Source organism: Protopterus annectens, chromosome 9.part0 (genome assembly GCF_019279795.1).
Source record: "Protopterus annectens isolate FY-2018-M chromosome 9.part0, PAN1.0, whole genome shotgun sequence".
Lineage (NCBI taxonomy): Eukaryota > Metazoa > Chordata > Ceratodontiformes > Protopteridae > Protopterus > Protopterus annectens.
Genome location: NC_056743.1, coordinates 162,530,200 through 162,550,359, shown reverse-complemented (window position 1 = coordinate 162,550,359; position 20,160 = coordinate 162,530,200). Strand labels below are relative to the sequence as shown.

The 20,160-nt window shown below is 42.5% G+C and overlaps 1 protein-coding gene and 1 non-coding gene across 5 annotated transcripts in view; both read right to left on the bottom strand.

Annotated features, from left to right (window-relative positions):
- The window catches only part of DDB2 (damage specific DNA binding protein 2), a 741,911-nt gene that overhangs the window by 128,566 nt on the left and 593,185 nt on the right, over positions 1-20,160 (bottom strand). For all 4 annotated transcript variants that reach the window (XM_044082702.1, XM_044082699.1, XM_044082701.1 and 1 more), the window contains exon 8: positions 2,239-2,384. In XM_044082702.1, coding sequence (XP_043938637.1) covers positions 2,239-2,384 — 146 coding nt within the window. The remainder of the gene's footprint in view (positions 1-2,238; positions 2,385-20,160) is intronic.
- LOC122812486 lies at positions 18,945-19,051 on the bottom strand. Its single transcript, XR_006366472.1, has one exon. It is a non-coding gene; the product is annotated as a U6 spliceosomal RNA (small nuclear RNA).

Genomic DNA, 20,160 nt, shown 5'->3' with positions numbered 1-20,160 from the left:
CGAAGACCGAGAGGAAACAGAGCGGGTCCGTGGAGGCCTCTCCCACGGCCCCAAAGGGCTAGGGGACCCGGCTCGGCGACTCGATGAGTATCGGCGCCGAGGGAATACAGACACCAGATTCCATCGGTGCCGAGGTGGACTTCGGCGCCGAGGAGGAAGTGTCTGAGCGGGCAACCTTTGTCGGCTCCGAGAGCAGTGGAGCCGACGAAGATGACCCGCCTCGATGCCCCAGCTATCGGCTCCAAAGCCAGAGGAGTCGATACTGGTGGCATCGAGGCAGACCGTTCCGACCTCGGCTCCGAAGTCCTTGGAGCCGAAGGAGAGGCCTGCCTTTGTTTCTTAGCGATCGGATCCGACGGACTGGTCGGAGCCGGCGCCTTTCTTTGGCTGGAGAAGGAGAGGATGCCAAAGCTTCTTCGAAAGAAGGTTTAATTAATCCCTTAAGAATTAATTTATTTTTCCTCTCCTGGAGGACCCTTGAGGAAAAAGCGTGACATACACTACATGATTCCTGTAAATGCTTTGCCCCTAAGCAATACACACATAGCGAGTGATCGTCCGTGATGGACATTTTGAAGCTACATTTTACACATTTCTTGAAGCCCGAAGGCCTAGGATTCTGAGACATTATAGAAATTTTCAGAAAGTAACTGTAAAGAACACTGGTGACACACCTAGAATAGGCTTACAGTTTACACTCGCAATACTCTGAGTTAGTTAAACACAAACTCTGTAAATGTAATAATTTCTCTCAGTAGTTCCTCTTTAAGGAAGAGAAATATAAATGAAACAGAACCGAAGTCACCTACAAATAAAAAGACCGGGAAAGGCCTTTCCAGACAAGAGGTACTCCTAGTCCACACTCACAACACAAGAATTCACCAAGTGAATTTTGTCAAACACACTCAAAACACAAGAATAGCTGTTAAAACAGCTTTTTGTAGAGAATGAAGAAAATCCTGACAGAAAAACTAGTGAAATAATCACTACTTAACTCAGCCAGCTCGAGACCACGTCTTCACTTGTTAGCGGCAAACGAGATCTGGGGGACTGGTAGTGGTGCATCCTGGGATATGGTAAGCTCAGCCAGTAAGAGACTTCGCTCTTTGGCATAAGCGTGCCGAGTCGGAGCCGAGGGATCGGCTCCGAACCCATCATTCAGAATGTAGGCGAGATAGGATCACATAACATCTGGGCAACCAGATCTCTAATCAAAATGCAAAAAGTGTTTTTTTTTTCCACAAGCTGTTACATTAAAAGGGCAGCATCAACCTGCATAACTTACTTTTTAAGTAGCTTGCCCATTCAAAATATATGAGTAGCATACTCTTGGTCAACAGTCCACACGTTCCAAAATAACAAGTTGGACAAATCTTCTAGATGTAACCAGTTTTTAAAACAAAGTCTTTCTATTCTGAATTTTACCCATTTTATTCATCTACATTATTTTTCACCAAGTCATCCTGCGGGGGAAAAAAATCCAATTTTCATATAAGGTTGGAGTTATGGAAAGTACTCAATGTAAAGGGTTGTCTTCAAGAAATGTTCTTATAGCAAATACCAACTTCCTTGCCTCCAAGCTACAGACTATAGAACCATGCAAACTTATTTGTCTTAGTTAAATCACATATAACAAAACCCAAGTACTGTTTACACCTCTCACTCCTCTCTCGTGGAAGTTACACCTGCATAACACATCTTTTACCTTAATGTTCCAGTGGGTAGAACTGGCAGGACAATGCAGGTCTATCTCTTTTATTTACCATGCATGTGGAAGCACTGCTATCAGCAAGAGGGTTCTATTAGTTTCGTATGAAAAAATTATCATGAAAGAGTAAAAGGGAATTGTCCTTAATCCAAACTGTGATACTTGTTACAACAGCATATATATGGAAGAGCTTGTTTGGTGAATATCTCTCACTACTGTGGAATTCCTACACTATGTCTGGTCATCTTATGGAACAGTTCACCACACACCACTACTAGCTGTTAAAAAACTCTATAGTCTTAAAACTGTACATACAAACAATACAAATGTGTGTGTGTGTGTGTGTGTGTGTGTGTGTGTGTGTGTGTGTGTGTGTGTGTGTGTGTGTGTGTGTGTGTGTGTGCATGTGTATACGTATTTATTTTATATTACTCTGTCTAACCATGATGGGAATTATTGCTTGCTGACTTGGAATATACCCATGACCTGTTTGCTCTAGAAGTGTTCCTTATTAATACTAATTTGCTTACCTTAATTGGAGTCAGATGCTGAAAATGTCGATGTGGGTGTGCAATAACATGCTCTGGTTTAGTCCAATCAGCAGAGGAGTAAATACGGAGTTCACTATGCTGGTCAGTTGTAAGGAGTCGGGCACCATCACTGGGACTGAAATAAGCTAAAAGGAAGAAAAAAAAAATAGTATGGTGGTTGTGCTCATAAAAATCTAAATTTAGAATAGAAGACATGAAGTGCAAAAATAGGTCCACTAAAATTAGGCTTTCATCAGAAACAGTCATGTAATGGAGTAAAGTAAAAGAAAAATCACACAATTGAAAGTAAAAACTAGAGAAAGCAGCAAAACAGTGGGTAAAAGAATTGCAATGTACTGCTCAACCTGGACACTGCAGTCTTTCAAGTTGCTTTTGTACTTAGAATCGTAGTTGGGTTTGACCATACAGACTCAAACAAAGTTGAATATAGCAGTAGACAGGAGAATGTGTCTGCACTTGAAACAGAAGACTGACTGTGCTGACCAGAAGAGGTGATTTAAGAATCTGGTAATAACTTATCTATAGGCAGGATAAGTACTGCAAAGAAAAAGATAATTGCTGAAAAAATTACCTATACCTTCAGATGGACAACAGTTAAATGAGTTTGCAATGTCACATGAAAGATGTCATCTGAGAAAGGCTGCAAAAACTTCTGTTCAGCTGTACCACTTGCTGTTAAGTGTTTGAGTGTTGCTGCTGGTAACCAAGTACTTCTTAAAATCAAGTCATTATGACATAAGAATATCCATTTGGGACAGGCAACATAATGTACTATTCCTTTTTTCATTGACCAGAGGGTCTTTTAAAGGGAAGACCAATCCTGACATCATATTAACAGTCTCCTATAGTAATAAGCATAATGTTCAGTTGTTTACAGTAGCTGTGAAAATTGTTTATGGCAGCAGCACAGTTTATAAACAGATTATGCTACTGACAAAAGGACACACTACTGCTATGAATCACAATGGTGTATACAGTAAGCAGTTGTGTTACTATGTGCACCAGTGTCATTGGGACAGCAGAATACCAGTGAATCAGGTCAAACATTATGTACTGTGATACAGAAATGCATCATCTTTTTCTTTCTTTTTTTTCATCCCCATCCCCCTGAACTTCTTCCTCCCACAGTACCGCTGTTGGATGGCATCATTACCTGCACCCAATCATCTGATTCATTCACATGAGCAGGAACTGGGCATCCCCAGGCTAGGTGAGAGCCCTGCAGCCCATCTGTTCCTGCCTGGGAAGCCCCTAAGGTCCAGCTATTCTCTCAATGGTGAAAGTCAGGTGGTAGTGAGCGTACCAGCTGCAGGAACTGTGGCACACTCTTTTCTTTTCTATGCCATACCTCTCAACTCTCATAGGATCACAGGAGGTTACTAGGCTAATGGCCCTGGGGCCCTTACAAGCCCAGCTAAGAGTTTACCCCCCCAAAAAAACTTCAGTCAGCACCTGTTGCCCCTATCAATGAGGGACACATGTGGAACCCCTGGGACAAATTTGTGGTTTCCCATCCACTCATCAAGGTTGCGCTTGAAGAGAGTCAGCAAGATACTCTGTTTGACATGGATGGAAAGTCTATTCCAGAGACGATTCAAAAACAAACTCAAGAAATACTTCAAAACTCATTGGTTATGTCCTTGCACTAACCCCAACTAGTGACCTTTCTATTACTTAGGTGCCTTACCTTCAACTACTTCTAACTTTTTTCTACCACACCATTTCAGGAAGGGTCAATTGTATAACTGCTGCTCAGTGTGTCTTAAACCTGAATGTAATGTTATGTATATATAACTATGAAAATAATGCTATGCTTTGTAAAGTGTTTTATATTAAGTTAGTACTATATGTGCTAAATGCTTATGACTGTAATCTGCTTGAAACTAGCATTTACTAAATGTTCAATGTGTATTACTATCTTGGAGCTTTTCTCCTCGGGCCTCCACTGAAAATGGACATATATCCAGTCGGACTATCCCGGTCAAAAAATGTAAAATAAATACATAAATAAAGACGAGACAGGGCAGTCTGTCTTTCCAGCAGGTTTTGTTGATGTTGCATATTAGATTTAAGCCTTTTGAGAGGGTAATGCATGAGGAGTTAGACTTACAGATATGGAGCATCTCTAGTAGGCAGGGTCCGAGATCGCCTTGTAGGCGAGACACAGATCACCTAAGAGCAATCTGTACGATACCGAGTAGAGTGATAGTGATTTCAGCCTGTCCACATAGGATAGGTGTTGAAGTCCATGGATTCTTTTTGTGAGGTATTTCTGTAGCCTTTCCAGTTGGTGCAGGTGTTTGGAGAGGTACATACCAAATGGGGCATTATACACAATTATTGGCCTAATGAGGTAGGAGTACAGATAGGTAATAACCTCTTTTTTTTTCCTGGATGCAATCCCTTTACTTATGAGAAGAGCCAAGTAAAAGGCTTTTCTGACCACTGTTGCTACATGATGGTTGAATGTGAGACAGTTGTCAACCTGTGTACCCAGGTCTCTCACCACAGGTTGTGTACTTAGGGGGTTGCTGTTGATGTGGTAATCAGTAGGAGCTGTGATTTTGCCGAAAGGTATGATAATACATTTTTTTGCATTTAACTTAAGGTCATGAATTTGCAACCAGTCAGTTGTTGCTGTGAGACCTACCTGCAGTATGTTAACATCATTTAGGGAGTCAATGACAGCACCCAACTTACAGTCGTCGGCAAACTTGGTCACCCACAGGCCTTTTGTCTTTGCCTGGACCTCTGAGAAGAAGACAAGCACCGATCAGGATTATGAAACCTGATAAAGGTGGAGGGTTAGCTATTATGTTTAACAGCGATTATACTGAGAAAATGGAAATGATACTGGACAGTCAGACTTATTCTAAGGCATCCGTGAATGAAATGAATTTGGCACATAATAAGATCAAGGCCTTATTTGAAGAACTGTATATTGAAGCAAGGATAGAGAGAGAGATGTACGACTACTTACACCAGTCCAATGTAAGAACACCTGTCCTCTTTGATATACCGAAGGTCCACAAAGACCTACAAAATCCACCTATGAGACCATTAGTGGATGGTAGGAACAGCATAACCTACACTTGCTCTAAAGTAGTAGATAAAATTTTGCAAAAATATGTAAAGGTGGAAAAACAGATTTCAAAAGACTCTTGGTCTTTCCTTCGAGCTATAAACAATTTACCTTTCACGGCCTATAGTATTTTTGTTACTATCAACGTGAAGGACTTGTACTCATGCATTCCCCATGAGTTAGGGATACATTGGGTAGGGAACATGTTGAGAATCCTAGGTGCACCTACTAACGAAACCCAATTGGTGTGTGAACTTATTGATGTGGTACTTTCATACAATTACATATTATTCAATAAAGAAATGTACCACCAGAAGATTGGAGTAGCGATGGGCTCCCCATGCGGAGCCAGTTTAGCAAATCTAGTGATGGCATTTTGGGAAAGACGTACTATCTTAGAAAATTAGTTGATTAATAACCAGATTTCTTTCTATACTAGATTTCTTGACGACATCTTTATGATTTTTAGGGGTACTGTACCTGAAATTGAACAACTTATTACAACACTTAATACAAGTACAGATTTCCTTAAATTCACACATAAATACAGTACAAATTCAATTGAGTACCTTGATGTGGATTTAAGGAAAGACTTTACTAATAACAGGTACATGTCAAGAATTTTTAGAAAGGAGACATATTCCAACATGTTCTTACACTTCACAAGTTGCCATCCTTTACACCAGAAAAAATCTATTATTAAGGGTCAGTTAGTGAGAGCGGCAAGGATGACAACATGTGATAGTGACTTCTTTGAAGAATGTAAACTCTTGGAAAAATTTTTCCTTCAAAGAGGATACCCTACTGCATTCTTTCAAGAGATTGCTATAGAGGTTACCAATAAGAGACAATCAGGTAACTATGTACCACTTTTAGGAAGTACTTTAGAAATAGGACCTGGTCAGGTATCAGGAGTTACAACAGAATGTAAGTTTGACTATTCTTGCAGTCTAATAACAAGCTACAATTTGGATGCCCAGGATATTAGAAATATAGAAGTTATGTTCTTACCATAACGTTCCATGTTAGTTGTCTTCTTCTCGCCTTCTTTCTTGCTGGATGGGTTCGGAGCCGACCTCGGCTCCGACTCGGCCACTCTAAAAGCTTGAGAGTTGGTTCCACCGGCTCGAGGCTCCCCTTATATCCCACAATGCTAGGCGGTATTACCTCAGATCTCGTTTGTAAGCTAGGCCCAGCCAAAAAGTAACTCCAGAACCACTGGAAAAGGGAAAAACCCACCTCTATAAAAGGAAGGGAAGAAGGTGACCTGAAACCTGATGAAAGGAATATATGCAAAGTATAGCATATACCTATATACAATAGAGGTGGTAGAAAAAGAGGTCACAATCAAACTCCTCTAGGTCTGTCCAGGCTAGGGGGAAGGAGGGTGGGGCCTTAAGAAAGAAGCGAGAAGAAGACAACTAACATGGAGCGTTATGGTAAGAACATAACTTCTATATGTTAAGTTGTCCATCTCGCCTTCATTCTTGCTGGATGGGACCGCGTCCTAGCACCTTGTCCCGGTGGCCTATCGGAACAGACTCTTGAGAACAGTGGAACCAAAGTTAGCTCTATGTCTAGAAGCTAAATCCAACTTATAATGAGAAATGAAAGTGTGAGGAGTAGCCCAAGTAGCCGCTGCACAAATGGTGTCAATAGGCAGTCTGTCTTGGAAGGCTATAGAAGTAGCCAAAGCTCTGGTGGAGTGGGCCTTAGGTTTGTTAGGCAGCTTTTGGTGTCTAATTTCGTAAACAAAGGAAATCAGAGATGTTAGCCATTTGGAGAGTGATACCTTCGAAACTGAAAGTCCCTTTCTGCCTTCTGCATAAGAGACAAACAATTGGTCAGTTTTCCTGATCTGTTTGGTTCTATCCAAATAATACCTTAACTGACGATGAACATCTAACCAATGCAATTTTTGTTCAGACCTGTTAGAAAAGTTAGGAAAAACACAGGAGGTCAATGGTTTGATTTAGGTTAGACGCAGAGGCTACTTTAGGTAAAAAGGATGGATTGGTTCGTAAGGATACTCTGTCTTTATGAAACAATAGATACGGAGGTCGGCTGCTGAGTGCATGAAGTTCTGAGACCCTTCTAGCTGAAGTAATAGCTACCAGAAAGAGAGTCTTCCAGGATAGCAATTTCAATGAACAGGAAGCTGCAGGTTCGAAAGGGGGAAGAATCAAAGATGTGAGAACTAAATTAAGGTCCCAAGAAGGAGGAGGATTTCTTATAGGAGGTCTGAGAAGAAAAACTCCCTTCAAAAAGGCTTTGCAAAGCCTGTAAGACATGATGGCAGAATCTGAAATGCCCACATGAAAGTTAGAAATAGCTGCCAATTGAACTTTAAGAGTAGAAGGAGATGAACCTGCATGGAAGAGTTCAGCTAGAAAATCAAGGACTATTTGGATGGAAGCAGTGAAAGGATCTATGTCCCTTCCTTGAGCCCAATAGGCGAAACGTTTCCACTTACTAAGATAAATCTTCCGAGTGGAAGATTTATGGGAAGCTATCAAAATATCTCGAACAGATTGAGATATTTGAGCAAGCCTGGCTAAGGTTGGAATTGGAGGAACCAAGCAGTGAGGTTCAGAGAGGGGAGGGAGCGATGTAACTGACCCGATTGATGGATCAAAAGATCTGGAACTAGGTCCAGATGCCAAGGTTGCTCCAACAGAAATTGATGTAGAAAGGGGAACCAAACCTGTCGAGGCCAGTAAGGAGCAATGAGGATCAGAGAGGCCTTCTGAGCGATAGCTTTCTGTATCACTTGAGAGATTAGTGGGAAGGGAGGAAATGCATACAGAAGTCCCCGGGGCCAAACTTGGACTAGAGTGTCTCTGCTGGTCTGGCCTGGTAATGGGAATAGGGTAAAATAATCTCTGCACTTGCTGTTTTGGGGAGTAGCAAAAAGGTCGCAGCAAGGCTGACCCCACTTGAGAAAAATTTTCTCCACAATAGAATCTTTCAGAGACCACTCGTGAGGCATGAAGATAGCTCTGCTCAACTTGTCCGCGATTTGATTGGACTTCCCGGGGATGTGCATTGCTATCAGAAACCGCTGAGAAGAAATCGCCCATTGCCACAGTCTGAGTGCTTCTCGACATAGGGGATAGGACCTGGTTCCGCCTTGTTTGTTGATATACCACACTACAGACATATTGTCCGTCTGGATTGCTATCGTTCCCAAGGGAAGAGAGTCTTGAAGGGCTTGCAACGCTAAAAGCACTGCTCTCATCTCTAGAACATTTATATGCAAGTGGCATTCGTCTGGTTGCCATATGCCCTGGACAGTTCTGCCCTGATAATGCCCCCCCCACCCGATCAGGGAGGCGTCCGTTGTCAGAGTAGCAACCGGAGGGGAAGGAACAAAGGGTCTTCCCAGGGAGAGCTGAGGGGAAGACATCCACCAAAGAAGATGATTCTTGCATGCTTGCGTAATCATAATGGTGTGGGACATTGGAAGTTGCTGGTATGACCATTGTGTGAAGAGCATCCATTGAAGGATTCTCATGTGGAATCTGGCTAATAGAAGTAGAGGGATAGCAGCCGCCATAATCCCCAGTACTTTCAGAAACTAACATGGCTTTGACTCTGTTGCTGTGGAAGAGAAGGGAGACCATTTTGCGTATGTCTGCTATTCTTTGATCTGTTAGTCTCGCAGACATGTTGACTGTGTCTAGATTTGCGCCTATGAAGGTAATAGCACGACAAGGCGACAAAACAGACTTTTTGCAATTTATTGATATGCCTAACTTTTGACAAATGCGAAAGGTGTAGTCTCTGGCCATTAGAAGAAGATGCTTGGTAGGAGCTGTGAGGAGCCAGTCGTCCAAATATGGAAACACCTGGAATCCTTGACGTCTCAGGTGAGAAGCTACCACTGCCATGCATTTGGTAAACACCGGGGCAGTGGTGAGACCAAAGGGCAGGGCTCTGAATTGAAAGTGACTGGTTCCCAGCCGGAAGCGGAGAAATCTCCTGGAGTGTCTGTTCATTTTTATATGATAGTACGCATCCTGGAGGTCTATAGAGCACATCCAGTTTTCCTTTCCCAAAAGGGGTAGGATGGATTGTAGTGTGACCATCCGAAATCTTGTTTTCTTGACCGACTTGTTCAAGATACTGAGATCCAAAATGGGTCTCCAGTCCCTGTTTTCTTTGGAACCAAAAAGAATTTGGAGTAGATTCCGGATCCTTGCTGGTCTGCTGGCACTGGCTGAATGGCTCTTTTTGCAAGCAACTTTGAAATTTCCAACGCTGCTTGATCCCTTTGAGCGGGTGGAACATCTGGAAGGGATTTTTGATTGATTTGGAATCGAAAGAACGGAATGGAATAGCCTTCGAAATGATGGACTGTACCCACTTGTCTTGAGTTAGGGATCGCCAGGCTTCTGGGTACAGTGACAATCTTCCCCCGACTGCCTCCGAAGGTGGACAGTCGGGCAACACCTCAGGGATGCTGAAAGGGCTTATCGGAAAAGGTTTTTCGATTGCCCTGGTTCTGCGGACCCCCCCTGCCTCTAGGGCGACGTCTACCATTATTGTTCCCCCCTCTGCCTCTGGAGGGGAACCGACTCTGTGCGTCAGGCAAAGTCCCTTGAGATTGTTTGCGGAACCACATTTTCCCACTTTTCTGGCCTTTGGGGTAAGGCCTAGAAGGAGTAGAAAAACGGACTCCGACGGCAGAAAGAGTTTTGCCATCCGTCTCGCACCTCGTCAAGGTTTCTTTCACTTGAGGACCAAGAGAGATGATCCCTCAAACGGGAATTAGTGAAAGACGCGTTTTAAAGGGGTCCATAAAATTGCATAGCCGCATCCAGGCATGCCGTAAGGCCACACCTGTCCCTGCGGCTCTGCTCGCTCCATCAGCCGCATATGAAAGGAGGCGCATGGAGGAGTTAGCTATAGAATTTAGGGTAGCCAGCTGAGTGTTCATCTTGTCCTGAAAACCCGCAGCTGTAGGATCCTTCAACATGTCACTCGCTTCCTTGATCAAGTCTCTTTGAAGACGAGTGAAATGGCATAGGTAGTTCAGCGAACGCATAGCAAAGGTCGCTGACGAAAACATCCGCTTCCCGTACCTGTCCATAGACCTAGATTCCTTGTTAGAAGGAAGGACAGGCACCGAAGGATCAGCTAGTTCCTTCTTAGTGGCAGCAGCTACCACCATAGCATCCACAAAAACTCCCTTGGTCAGAAATTGTTTATCTGCTGGTGCTGTGATAAACTTCGAAGGTCTCCTGGGGGTGGGGTCCACTGAGTCAGGAGCCGTCCAAGCCTTTTTTGCTACCACCTGCATGAGGGGGTCAAGGGGACACCCAGGAGGTGGAAGGGCGAGAGCCAAACGCCTCAAGATACACAGATTCATCCTCCGAAGGGTTAAGGGCTGGCCAATTTCCCCTCTGTTTCAGGATTTCTAGAATGTCTGCAAAGGAGACATCTTCAGAAGGGGAACGGGGAACCCTCGAATCCTCTAAATCTGTGTCAGAGGTGACAGACTCAGGTGAGTCTATGTGCTTCCTCTTACACTTTCTCTTCCTAGGGGGCTCCCCTGCCAATTCAGGAGAGGCCTCGGAAGAGGATGAGATCCCCACAGGGGATTCTTGAGGAGCTGGCTCTCTGCGGTCTGGGATGAGGGAGTGAGTAGACATAACCTGAGGCACCGAAGAGGGAGTGGCGGACGGAGCCGACTGTGGAGTTGAACCAGGTTCCAACACACTCCGCATGACCTCGAACGCACCCCTGTCAGGCAGAGCCAGAGGTCCCCGCTCTGAAAAGCTGAAAACCCCCCTCGGCACCGACAGTGATGGCTCCGAGGCCGATGTCGGAGCCGAACTCACCAGCGCCGAGGCACCGAGAGGGAGAGCGGGGTCGGACAAGGGTCCGATGCCACTCACCCCCTCGGAGCCGACGAGGGAAGCCCGGCGCCGAGATTCTTCCAAGGAAGAAATCGGAGCCGACGACGGAGCCGAAGACAATTGTATCGGCTCCGACGCTACCACAGTCTTGGTTCCGAAACGCCCCGGCTCCGAGCTCAAAGGAGTCGGAGGAGGAACATTTTGAGGGACAGGGTCAAGCCTCGACTGATGAGTCGGGCTCTGAAGCATTTGGGCCAGTGCCTCGGACTTAAGAAGTCGACTCACTACCCTCTGAAGGTCATGATCCGAAAGCCTCGATGACCTAGAGGAGTGAGATCTATGGCTTGTTCAGACAGCAAGGGAGACGCTGGAGCCGAATGAACGGAGCCAAGGGACGGTGACCTAGACCTCTTTCTAGATGTCGGCTCCGATGGTCTGATCGGACCCGACACAGGAATTTCCAATGCCTCGGCTCCAGCCGGAGCCGAGGAAACCACAGAAGCTGCAGTCTGAGACTCATCGGCTCCAGCCGGAGCCGATGTAGCAGGAGGTTTGAAGCCTTACGCCTCGACTCAGAAGCTGGAGTCGAGGACCTAGAAGCCTTGAGGGTTTGCCCAAGTAGCAGTAAGGGAACCCTCAGGCTTAAGCAAACCTCTTAAAATGAGTTTATTTTTCTTTCCTGCAGGACTCTAGGGCTGAAGCCATGGCATACAGCACAAGAGTCCTGCAGGTGTAAAGGTCCCAGGCAGTACACACAAGAAGTGTGACCGTCTGTCAGAGACATTTTCTGACAGCACGAGTCACACTTCTTGAAGCCTGAGACCTTTGAGTCCTTAGACATTGTCAAGGAAAGTGTAACCACACACACACTCAAACACACCGATTACACTTTACACAAGTTTAACTAAAAAAATTACACTTTACACAAGTTTTTTAGATCCCTAACAAAAAACACATACACTCCACTAAGGGGATGGAAGGGCCCGAAGGCCTGAGGGAAGAACTTATAAGTTCTTTGTGGAAAAAAGGGTGGATAAACAGAAGGAAAAGGGTCTAAATCCACTAAGTTAAGGGAAATAACTATAATAGGTTAAATTAAAGGGGTTTAAATAGACTATAGATTACTCTATAATAACTGACCTGAAGCCGGTAGAAACCAAACACCTCAATCGCTGTAGCGGCAAACGAGATCTGAGGTAATACCGCCTAGCATTGTGGGATATAAGGGGAGCCTCGAGCCGGTGGAACCAACTCTCGAGCTTTTAGAGTGGCCGAGTCGGAGCCGAGGTCGGCTCCGAACCCATCCAGCAAGAATGAAGGCGAGATGGACAACTTAACATATTATATTTAAAAACTGTGAGCTCCTATCGTCTGACAACCACCTCAACACAGTAATACCGAGTAAGCCTAAAATAATATACAAAAGGGGAACTAATCTGAAAGAAATTTTGCAAACTAGTTATATAAAAATTGGTTCCAACGCTGGCATGCATAAGTGCGGCAGGTGCAATTTCTGTAAATATATAGAAGAAGGCAGCACATTCACGATTAGGAATATTACCTATAAGATCAGAAATAAGTTGAATTGTAGTAGTAGGCAGATAGTATACAAGGCAAAATGTGTGAAGTGTGCTGCCTTCTATATAGGGAAAACTGACAGAAAACTACAAGAAAGGATATACGAACATAATTACAGTATCAGTAGAAAGAAAATAGAAAATGCCCTAGCCAAGCATTGCCATGAAAATGAAGGCCATAGCTTCAAATTCAAAGCTATTGACCAAATAGGCGAGGACCCTAGAGGGAAGTATGAACCACTAAAATTGGAGAGAAAGGAATTAGTTTGGCAGTTAAAAACAAATGCTAACCATCACCCAGGAATTAATGAAATGACTTTGATTAAATGTATCTTGAGATTAAAAAACCTGGAAAGATAAATACAACGTATAGAAGCCTGGGATTTATAATGTATTGGGTCAATCCTGGGTACCTATATAGTATAAATTTGAAATACAATTAAGGTATTATTATTATATCACTTAAAAATTCTACTGATGATTCATAGTCAGACAATTCACTTCACGTCCCCTTTATGGTCTTTTTGTACCCTTCTCAATATTGACTGAGAATGTTAGTATTTTATACTAGGAATAGGTTTTACTTTGAGAAATTTCATTCCTTGTAATTTATATTATTATTGTAGTTCATTCCCAAGAAAGCTTAATGTTAGAATTCCTAAGCTTTTCCAAAGTTAAGCAAACCGGTAGAGAAACTGTCTTAACCCCCTATAAGCTTTAACCCCTTATAAGGTTTTAATCCCCTACAAGTCCTTCGCATCAGCTAAAATGCATTTTTCTAACATTTTAATACAACGTATGCATTTTCTTTTTTAAAAAAATTCAAAAAGCATATCGTTAAGAATGCTGTACTTTTATGATTTAATATATTCTCAGTATTTTAAATTCCATCTTACAAAACAAGTAATGTAAGACTATTTTAAGCATAATAATTTGAAGGTTTTTTATAAAAAAAACTTGTAAAGGTAAAGGAAGTATGTGTAAGTATGTTAGTGACATCTCATGCTAGCAGCCCTTTTAAGGAATTGATTATGAATTAATTAATTAAACAATCAACAAAGTCATGCTTTATAAGGCTAGTGAGACTGCTATGCATTTGTTTTCTTCTGAGGAAGTCGTAGTATAACAACGACGAAAAGTGTATCAGTACTTTTGCGCTTAAAGGAATTTGTGTTAACTGTTAATAAAATTGGAACATCGTTCAAGAAGGACAGTCTTAGTGGCAACCTGGTTCTTTTTTATTGGTTTGTTTTCGTGGTTCTGCTATTGCTAGTTCTCTGAGAAGAAGATGCCAAACAGTAGGGGTCCCAGGACAGATCCCTGGGGAGCACCACTAGTGACAGGTCTGCTGTCAGAGATGGAGGCACCTATTTTGACCTTGTGGGTCCCATCAGTGAGCCAGGTGGCCACCCACCTGATGAGATAGGGATTTATGCCAAGTTGAGTTAGCTTTTTGATGATGCCAGAGTGGGGGATTGTGTCAAAGGCTTTAGGCCAAGTCGAGGTAAGCTGTATGTACTGACCTTCCCCCATCCAGGGCCTTGGAGACAGTTTCAAAGAAGTCAACCAGGTTCAACAGGCAAGATCTGCCCTTGACGATTCTGAACTGGGAGGGGCCGAGTGCTTGGAGATCGCCTATGTCCTTGCTTATCAGAGCCATAATAATACGCACCATGGCTTTATAGATCAGACTTGTCAAGCTAATGGAGCAATAGTTTTCAGGGTCAGTAGTGGCACCACCTTTGTGCAAGGGGGTGACAATGGCAGTTCTCCACTCTGCTGGAATGAAGCCCATACTTAGGCTGTGGTTGAATAGGGTGCTCAATGGCAAAGCTAGTTCTTGCTGGAGATGGTGCAGAATACAGCCTAGGGTACTATCAGATCTCCTGAAAGCTGTGTTCTTTGCCTTGGATAGGGCCGTTAACACTTGATCTATGGAGATGTGAGGTGCAGGACAGGTATTGAGGATTTTGAATGGGCCTTTGGGGCGACAGAGTGGTGAAGTTTGCGCTGAACCTATCTGCTAGCAGGTTGGCTAAGTCAACAGGATCAGTGTAAGTGGTACCGTTAAAATCTGGAACAAACCTGGGCTTTGGCATGGAGGTTCCTGGCGTAACTAAAGAAGGCTTTGTGGTTTCCCTTTGTTTCGGAGGCTAGTTTTGATTCATAATTGGCTTTTGAGGTTTTCACTAGTGATCTAATTTGCTTGTTGGGGCTAAGGAGGGAGTTTTTCCAATTTGGAATTTTTTCCTTTTTACCCTTGGACAACAGTTTCTTCCTTTTGTTGTAAAGCCTCTTGATAGAGGATGTCCACCAGACAGCATTGTGTTTCCTTGAGGAGCAGGTTGTAGTTCTGTTGGGTATGGCTGAGTCCATGCAGTTGTACAGATGCTTATATACTGCACTGGCATACTGTTCAGCATAGCTGTCTGCATCCTCTGGGGGGATGGTGGTGTGAAGCCACTGATACCCTCCCTTAGGAGCTTGTGGTTAGCTTTTGAGACTTTTTTAGCCTGGTTACAACTGGCGGGATAGAAACTTTGAATGAGACAGACCAATGGTCTGCTCTCAACAGGGATGGGAGTGGTGCAGTGGTCGCCCATGTTGGTGAGAACCAAGTCCAGAATGTTACCTCCCCTTGTGGAGGATGATACGAGATAGTCTAGTGCATTAGAATTGATGAAGTCAAGGAATCATTGGGAGAGTGCATTAATACAGGAATAGTTCACCCAGTCTATGGTGGGGTAGTTGAAGTCACCAAGGATCAGGGTGTTAGGGAGTACCTTGATGGAGTGAAGTAGGTCCAGCTAGGAGGAGTGGGTGTCCTAAGTCATGGAGGGGGGTCTACAGCTGGCTATACCTTGGATGGGTGTCTTGCCAACTTTCAGTTGCACCTGGAATAGTTCTAGTGCATCATGCTGGTAAACCAGTCTGGAGTTGTGCGTGTCTTTAATGAAGACAGACTCCACCACCCTTAGTCTTCTTCCCAACCTAATTTTGGGATCGGAATGTGGTATAGCCTGGTAATGCAGGGGTACTCTCCAGAATTTTGCAGAATGTTCCAGATTTTTGCTTCTTATATTTGGTCTGTTCCTCATAAAATTTGTGGTTTTCAGGAAAATCATTAATGCCACTAAATAATGACAGACATTTGAGTTTCAGACTAGTCATCCTTCAGAAAATGCATGCTAATGCATAACTTATTTTGTTAACTTTCTAACTTTATAAAAGCAATATATAAAATCTGCCGTTGGGCCTTTGCCCCTTGCTATTTTGGCTTTGTCTAAAATTCTTGTGTTTATAGGTTTAGCAGTATGCATTATCTTATTCACGGGCTCAACGTGGTGGATGGGGGGGGGGGGGCAGTGTACAAAACACTTGCTTTTTCCTTGTCTCAGCAGGGAAGTCCCTGCTCAAAGCAGAGCATATGAACATAACCTCAGCAGGTGGATGATACACCCAGGTCACCATTAGCTCATCATCCACTGCCTGGTCCCTCAACAGCTATGCCACAATTCATAAGTAGGTTATCTGGGTGGCAGTCTGGGTTTTATAAATGTAACAAGTACTGGTACAGTGTGGCATACTATCCTGCTCAACTTAGTGTCAAGATTTATTTTTCCTGGATTGGAAAGGGGCTAGTAGATGATGTATGGTAGTGCTGCTGTTGTTAAAACAGGCATTAATTTTATTTTCCTAGCGGTAATTACATCAGTTCAGTACTGAATAAGAAACACTGTTACCACAAAAGATGAAGAGGATCTGTCTGTGTCATGCAACAGAAATGACTATCTTTAATTGCACTGCAGGTTCAGAAAAATGCCAACATCAGAGTTAGCTTGAACTGTTACAGACTGCATAGCCTAGAAAAAGAAAGAAAAAAATACATTCATTTTATGGAACTGTCAACTTAAACGAAAATTAGATCAACCAGTTCCTTTTGTTTGTAAATGGACTGAATGTGGAAGCATTCCATGTGTGATGTCTCTTGTTTCTTTTTTTTTTTTAAACAGCAGTAACCCTCTCGGGTGTTATTTTACCACAAGGTGGTAAAAGCATTTTTGGAACACTTGTATGACTGCAGGTTGTTAACAGACAACACTACGAAGACCAGGTTAATCACAGACACCACTAGGAAGACAAGTCAAATTGTTATACAATGCATTCTGTTCAATCTAATTGTCACAAGTCACATGGGGAGGATTAGTTTCTGTTTGCTTTTACTGATGCTAAAATGTTCATCATGTTTCCAGTGTGGCCTCACAACATTTACATTTACTTGGAATGCAGACCAAAACAGTTTGTTAACCTACTGTTTTCAGCAAATACCCAGAAGCAGAACATCACTGGTGATGGGGAGGATGCTTACAAATATAGGTTTGATCTAGCAGCAAGGATGGAGGGGGGGGGGGACTCAACGCTTTACCTTTCTGGTATTTTTTGCAGTGGAATATATGAAATGTCACAATGCTGACAACCCTCAGGGCTTGCATACAAATTTTGGTTGTATCCTGGTAGTCTTTCACTCCTGTTCCTTTAGTGTATCTTAAGCTTTATAGATCCTGCAAATTTCACAGCATTTTGTAATTCACGCTCCACCCAGGTAATAGGGCAGCAGCCCACTACATTCCCTTTATAATCCAGGGTCACGTCAAGGAGTGGTTTATGAAGGTTAAAAACTGCTGCCATGGCTGTGAAGCAGCCTTCATTTACAAAGTACCTATCTCACTGTAGTTAGTATGTTAGCAGTTTACTTATTTTCACTTTTTATTGCCATCTTTTATACTGGTTGTGACATCCCTTCTCTGGGCCAGTGATCAAGGAGCTTCAATCCTCACTATGGACACTGGTGGGGGAATGTTCACTTTGAGAGAAATAGACAGACACAGTATTTTCAGATGCAGCTCTCTGCACCAAGCACAATTTCTCTTAAGAGCACACAGGGAACAAACTCCAGTCCTAGGGCTGGACACTCTCTCTCTCTCTCCAGACACCAAATAAGACCTGACCCTAAGAAGCTTTGTGTCCCTGTTCCAAATAGCCGACAAACACATTCTTTGAGATTTGATTTTCACACACATACACACACACACACACAACTGGGAAAGGCTGGAACAGATTACCCGCTCTAACACCTCTGCCCAGGTTATAACGTAGTTCCACTGTTGGCTCTTCCTATCACTGTGAAGCAGAATTCACCAAGCGTTGGATTGTTCACCCACTAATAGGGAATGTGAACTGGGTTTAGACCATCATGAGGCTTTTAACAGGGTATCCAATTATACTGAGTGAAATTAATACTAATACCAATGGTAATGTTGACCGAACAGCAAGACTGTCAGGAGTGTGATGTCACAGCATCACTAAATAAATATAAGTACTCTCAAGGGTTAAATATTTCCTAAAAAGAACAGCAACAATGAAAAGTTTAAATACATTTAATAATAAATCATAAAAGAACATGAAAATACTGAATATCTATTTACAATAAACTCCAGAGTTTCAATTCACAGGAAATATAAAAACAACACAGCTGAAAAGACTCGGACAGATAAAGAAAAACAATACTTCTAGCTAGTCTCACTATTTTCCTAACTGACAGAAGATTTTCAGTTCCCTGGTTACTTAGTCGCAAGGCAAGATGAAGTGGGTGAGTGTTTTTTGTTGTCAGCTTCCCAAAAAACAGAGTATTCTGAGACTTCTGTCTCATCTAGTATTAAACAATCATTTCAGTGCTGGATCACAGAATGACATCAGATCTGGTCACCTGACCACACTACCCCTTTACTAGAAGCTGAGCCAGGATCTTGCACATATGTGTCACAATACACATACATAGAGCTTTGCTAAGATGTGTTACAGCATCTGGAAGCTACAGAACCATTTCAGCACTTCCACCCTTCCAGGATAGCAATTAGTTCATCACTAAGGACAATACAGCAGGATTCCTAGTCCTTGTTTTCGCAGATGTTGCATCTCTGGCTATATTCAGACCTGTGAGATACAATCTTTATGGCTTATACCAAGTAATCTAATTTCAGGTTATTTTTCAAAGTTAGATGGAGTGCGATTAACGTCTTCGCCTCCACTATCTTCTATTGTAATACATTAATTTCAACAGTTACAATACTGTCTGCCATACAGACAGAAAAATATATAAAGGTGAAAAATGTGGAGTGCTTCATGAATTTGCATGTCAGCCTTGTGCAGGGGCCATGCTAATCTTCTCTGTATCGTTCCAATTTTGGTATACGTGCTGCTAAACCAAGCACCATTACTTATTTTGGTTTGCCATCTATTTATCTCACCTATAACTTATGTCTTCCATACTCGTATTAACTTTCTGATAAGCTGTTTCAAAACATAAATCTTACATTGTAAAACAAATGTCAAATATATCTCTGTTTCTCTTTGTGTTCCGCAATAATGTTTCTCATTGCGTTCCTCAATTATGGCAACAGAACAAAAGGCCAATAAAAGAAAGTCATATGGAACAAAGGAACATTTGTTGTTAAACAAAGTCATAGTGGAGAACTGTAAATAGGGGAAGAATCTAAGTATGGCATGGATTGACTACAAAAATAGCATTTGATAGTATCCCACATTCACGGATAAAAGAATGCTTAAAAATGTATAAACTACACCCTACACTGATCGACTACATTACAGTAAGCATGAAACAGTGGCAGACCACTTTGAAAATTAAGCTATGATAAAGGACAAATTATTATCCCATGGATAAAAATTCAAAGGTGGATATTCCAAGGTTACACTGTGTCACCGCTGCTCTTCTGTCTTGCCCTTAACCCATTAAGCTGTCTACTAAAGCTTAGGTCATGGGTATAATTTGGCTCCTAGAAAACAACAAAGTGCAAAGACTTCTCATCTTCTCTTTGTCGACAATTTGAAACTATATAGCTCATCAGATGAGGAACTGAAAGCACAACTGCAAGTTGTTAAAACATTTTCAGATGATATAGGAATGTCATTTAGTCTTGATAAATGTGCAAAAGCAACCTTTAAAGCAGGAAAATAACACCAAAAGAACATCATTTTGGGAAAAGAATGTGATATAAAAGAACTTGAGCAAGAGGGAGTGTATAAATATTTTGGACTTATGAAGGCTCAACAATAAAACATGCGCAAATGTGAATAAAACTTAGTAAGAAGTACTTTAGAAGATTTAAATTAATCCTGAAAAAGCACTTGACATCTAGGAACAAAATCCAAGCTATAAACCAATTTGCTCTGCCTATCCTAACTTATAGTTTTGGAGTGATAGACTGGCCCAAAACATGTTGGATAGATTAGACAGGAAAACAAGAAGGATGCTTCATGCTCACCATTTGATTTATAAAAATCAGCGCATACCAAGATTACA